Raw genomic sequence first — 4715 nt, 5'->3', positions numbered from 1 at the left:
TTCTTCTGGCAGTTATAACTCAGATACAGCAGCCAGACAAAATCTAAAGTTAATAACATAAGGGTCAAGAGCCCAACTAAAGCAAACACCCATCCCCATAACGGTGGCTTACAATTTGAGATTTTCTCCTTCAGAGATTCTGCTTGTTATCATCAGGTGTCTTCAATAATGATCAATCATCACTAAATTAATCACTTAATTATCTCATTACCTTCAACACTCTTGAGTGGACTCATATACACTCCCAGGAGTGTTAATTTAACACTGGAGTTTTTGCTGTGTACAACCCAGATAGCAATGAGTCGGCGGACCACCGACGGTGATCCGGCGGCTGTAGAAGCGTCAGAATTGCGTAATCGCAAACACGTTTGACGGCGCACCGCCGGCGGCAGCCGCTTTTTAAAAGCGGCAGCCGGCTTCCTACCGCCTTCGTACCGCCGCCGGCCCGCAGGCAAACCGCCGTTCCGCCGCCTTTATACCAGAAGGCGGCCCGGCGGAGGCAAACGCTTTTTTCGAACGATCTGCCTCCGCTTATTGTGTAATAAATAATATATATATTTATTTATTATTCATATATTTGTAACATGCAGTTTATGATGGATAATAATTGAACAAACCAGATAAATTCCCATTTGGCATTTTTATTCCACATTTCAAAGTACATTAACTGTCAATGATACAAGATAATATAAATTAAATATAACAGACAATAAATAAGCTTAAATAGGCCTATAAATAACAAAAAACATTTTTACTAAAGAACCTGCATGTTTCCAATTAAATTTTGGTTTAAAAAAACAAAAAAAAAACAGCCTTACAAGCAAATTATAACACTTACAATATTTGTTAATAACAAATAGGTCAGCTCTGGGATGAAAAGAATTACCATTAAATATTATATCAAATAATGAGGATATTTGGTACCAAAGAATGTGCAGGATACCAAATAAATCGAGGTATAACATCACATTTAACAAGCCATTTCTAACAATAGCATAAATGGTAATAATTTAGAGTAAAGCTCTGGAGAAGAATAGAACAGTAGTAGAACAGAACATTATAACAAGCCTGACTATGGGTTCTCCGGTTTTCCCCGACCTCCAGAATGAGGCAGCGCAAATTGGCTTATCTTCAGTGATTTCTTGTGCGCCTATATAAAGGACAAACAACCTCGCCATCCCATATCTATCCAAGGAGCTGCCTTCAAGGCAGGGTCACAGGGAATAAAAAAAAAGTAATTTCCACAGTGAACAGTGTGGATTGGGTGAGTGTAGCCTGAAACTTCTGGCTTCTTTAGGGGTCTTGATGTTACTGACTGCAGGATAAAGAAAGGGTTCCAGGTGTCAGTAGTCAGCCTAGGTGTAAGAGGTCGGCTGTGGGTCCCTCTCAGCTGTGCGGCGTCTTTTTCCACCTTCACGATCAGATGCTCCTTTCAGGTAACGCATAGCGCTAACCTGGACCGCCTCATCAGTGGCATCCTGGGTTGCCGGGTTCTTCCGGATGGCTCCTGTAGAAAATACAGATCTGTCATTCCATGTGAATGTCATAAGGCCACACACATCTACTTAAATATATAACAAATTTATATATTTATATATATATTACTTTGAACAATGGTCTTCAGGAACATGTCTCTAAAACATGCTTTATCCCCTACACCAGTCCAGGTTGTATTAATGGAAAGGTGATTAGAGAAGATACTCTAAAGCATTCGCCACACGGTTGTCTTTAGGTCCCTCCCACATTTGATTGCCAAAAACCGAAGCTGAAAATACAAAAAAGTGTTACAAATTACATATCTCTGAAGCTTCTCATACATAAATATAAAAATGTGACAGGCTGTGATTCAGACTGTAGAATATGCAGTGTACAATCTTAAATTTTACTTTTTAGATTACCCTACAGCATTATAAACAAAATCAGCACACTTACTGGAGCTCTTTATCCTGCCTCAAACTGTTGTCAAGCAACGCCAAATGGGTTGTCTAGGGGGAGTAACAGACCCCCTGGCAGGGATAACTCTCCAAAAGACACATTGGCACTGAAATGTTGCAGCATAGTGTCCATTTTGTTGTCCATGCTACGCACAACATCGCCAAACTCTCCAAGACGTCGCAGCATTAGGGTCTGATCTGCACCTACAGGGGTTCACAGAATAAAAGAATAAAGCAGTCAGTCCTGGTCCCTCAACTACTAAACTATGACATTTACAACTAGGTCTACTACATGTACAGGTGGCCCCAGTGGGAATTAAACCAACAACCACAGGTGTTGTTTGCAAGTTGTACCTGATTGCCCAGTACGAGCAAACGTCGTCAACATTGTCCCAACTTGCTTCACCTGCTCATGAAGTGAGCCGCTGTCATCCGAAGCTACAAAATGAAAGGCATTTGGTAATTTTGGACCTACATCACAGTCAAAAAAGTAAAATTTAAGAAAGAGTGCATGTTCTCACCTGCTCGTGCATTGCTTTCCCTCAGGGCTTGGTTCTCATTCTGGAAATCTACATAAAAAATATTTTATTTTAATTATATATATATATATATAAAACAACAACTACAGGCACAATTTTCCATACTGTTAAAGTTTCCAACATCTGCAATTTCCTGTTTGTCCATCTCAACTCCTTTCAATATTCTTCTCCTTATAGCCCAGTAACTAGACATTGTGACTAACAATTTATTTACCTTGAAAGCCGAAACGATTGTCCAACAATAGGTCTCTTGGATGAAGATAACCGATTGTGCTCTGGTCAAGGTATCTGCAAGAAAATGTGAACAAAACCGCATTGTTAACGTTAAATACAGAATATACAGTAGCTATGCTGTGGGGGGAAAAACTGGTCAGCCAAATGTGGAACAGTAAAATGTATTCATTCAGTGTAGTGAATCAAGTAAACTGCATTGTCCTCAAACATAATAAGTACAGCAGTTCAGAGAAATAACTCATAAATGACCTTAAATGCTAGAAGAACAGTAGCAACACAGCACATGTTAGCTAACACTTGCTAAAACTGACCTAGCAGCATGCTTGTTCGGACTAACAAAATAATTTAAATAACCTATATACATCATTCTGTTTTGTTAGAAAACACCAAAAGTTAAACTTAAGTCTTTCTAGATGTAAAGCTTTGGCTAACTTACCTACAGTAGCTAGATACATTTTAACATGTAGCACATGCTTGAACTCAGTGTGTAAAAAAGGCGAAACAGCACGTGTTAGCTAACACTGTGTATTGTGCACTATATCAGCGTGCGTGTCTGAACAAACTAATTAAAACAACCTACCGGTATATACATCAAAAATGAACATAATATTGTGTGACACAAAAAGGAAACATGTACTTACTTAAACGCTCGTAGTCGAGGATATTTTCTGATCTCCTCTCTTCAAATACTAAAACCATGTGATGAGCGGCCGCTGATGGTAAATCTGTATGTTTTACCGGTTTGTCTTCCGTCTTTTTTAGGTATACTGCCCCTCTCGGCCGGTGGAGGTACTTCTCTGTTTTTTTTTTATTTTATTTTTATTTAAATTAGTACATGTATAGACAAGTACAATACAAAAAGTACAATGAGAGAAAAATAAAAATAATAAAGCATTGTGGTACAGTTCCGAATATGTAGAACAAAGAATAACAACAAATGTAACACTGTATATAAAATAAATAATAAAAATAAGAATTCTGAGATAGAAAATACTTTATAATATTAAGGCAGTCACATGAAATTGAAAAGCTTTCAGGTTTCTGTTTTTGTAAGCTTTTTGTTTTGCGACCTCATGTTTGAGAGGGTTTCAAATATTGTAAAAATCAGCTTTATAAGAGGTAATATTAGAGGGCTTCTTTTGAGTTATTCTTGTCTTATGAATGTAGAATTTTTCCTAAATAATTAATAATATATTTTTGTTTTTCAGAAAAATATGGGTTTTGAAAACAAAGTAAAATGTCATGAAGTTAGTTCTAATTTTTTGTCATGTCTATTTTAAAGTCAGTCCAAAAAGAAATAGAAAAAAGGGCAATACAAAAATAAGTGTTATCCTAAAATGAACTTTCAAACTTTCTTAACCCTCCTATTATGCTAAAAAAAAAAAAAAAAGTATTACATCCATTATGGGTCAAATTGACCAACACTGTTTAAACACACTCGACATGCAAATAATCAAGTGAAAATTTAAATGTAATTTCCTAAACCTAACCTTATCATGGAATCAAGAGTCAAGAATCTGTTATAAACCCTAATGGCTTTGGAGCAAAAAAAACTAATATTTGATATAATTCACATATAGGCTATTATGATTTTATAATCGCTTCAAATGTGAGAACTAGTTAAAATGCTGTCAGTTCCACTCTATTTCCCAACAAGCCAAACATAGCCAACGTGGCTGGTCGAATTTGAGAGTAGAAATCCTTGTATTTCACAGCGGCTTGCCGCCAGCCGGCCGCGGTCCATTAGGCGGAGGCAACCGCCAGAGAAAATGAAGCCGGCGGCCCGCCGGCTAGTCGGCCGCGGCATCTCGCAAGAAATGGGAGTGACGTATTCGGCGGCAAACGTTTCATCACCGCCAGCGGGACGCACCTATAGCCGACAGCTTAGGGCCGGCGGCAAAAAGAAGCCGTGCCGATATTTTTTGCTATCTGGGAAAGAGCCGTAGTTAACTGACAAGCTGAGCCATATCGCATTAATTATCGCTGGCGATACGTCCACGATATTAAT

The 4715-nt window shown here is 38.2% G+C and overlaps 1 protein-coding gene across 3 annotated transcripts; it reads right to left on the bottom strand.

The window, feature by feature from the left end:
• Positions 1–943: 943 nt before the first annotated feature.
• On the bottom strand, positions 944–4220 carry LOC307126154 (uncharacterized protein). 3 transcript variants are annotated; one of them, XR_013816464.1, is made up of 7 exons: positions 3349–3990; positions 2688–2761; positions 2456–2503; positions 2289–2372; positions 1933–2138; positions 1606–1765; positions 944–1507 (listed from the first exon to the last, which is right to left on the bottom strand). XR_013816464.1 is itself a non-coding variant. In XM_079816555.1 (7 exons), the coding sequence occupies exons 1-5, from the start codon at positions 3404–3406 to the stop codon at positions 1963–1965; spliced, it is 432 nt and encodes a 143-aa protein (XP_079672681.1). In that variant the 5' UTR covers positions 3407–3990; the 3' UTR covers positions 944–1507; positions 1606–1765; positions 1933–1962. The 3 variants fall into 3 exon arrangements, 1 of the variants encoding a protein (XP_079672681.1); XM_079816555.1 differs by having other exon boundaries at positions 2456–2495; XR_013816463.1 differs by having other exon boundaries at positions 2688–4220.
• Positions 4221–4715: the final 495 nt, after the last annotated feature.

Source organism: Gobio gobio (genome assembly GCF_949357685.1).
Source record: "Gobio gobio genome assembly, chromosome: 5".
Taxonomy (NCBI): Eukaryota; Metazoa; Chordata; class Actinopteri; order Cypriniformes; family Gobionidae; genus Gobio; species Gobio gobio.
This window is presented reverse-complemented; position numbering and strand designations above follow the sequence as displayed.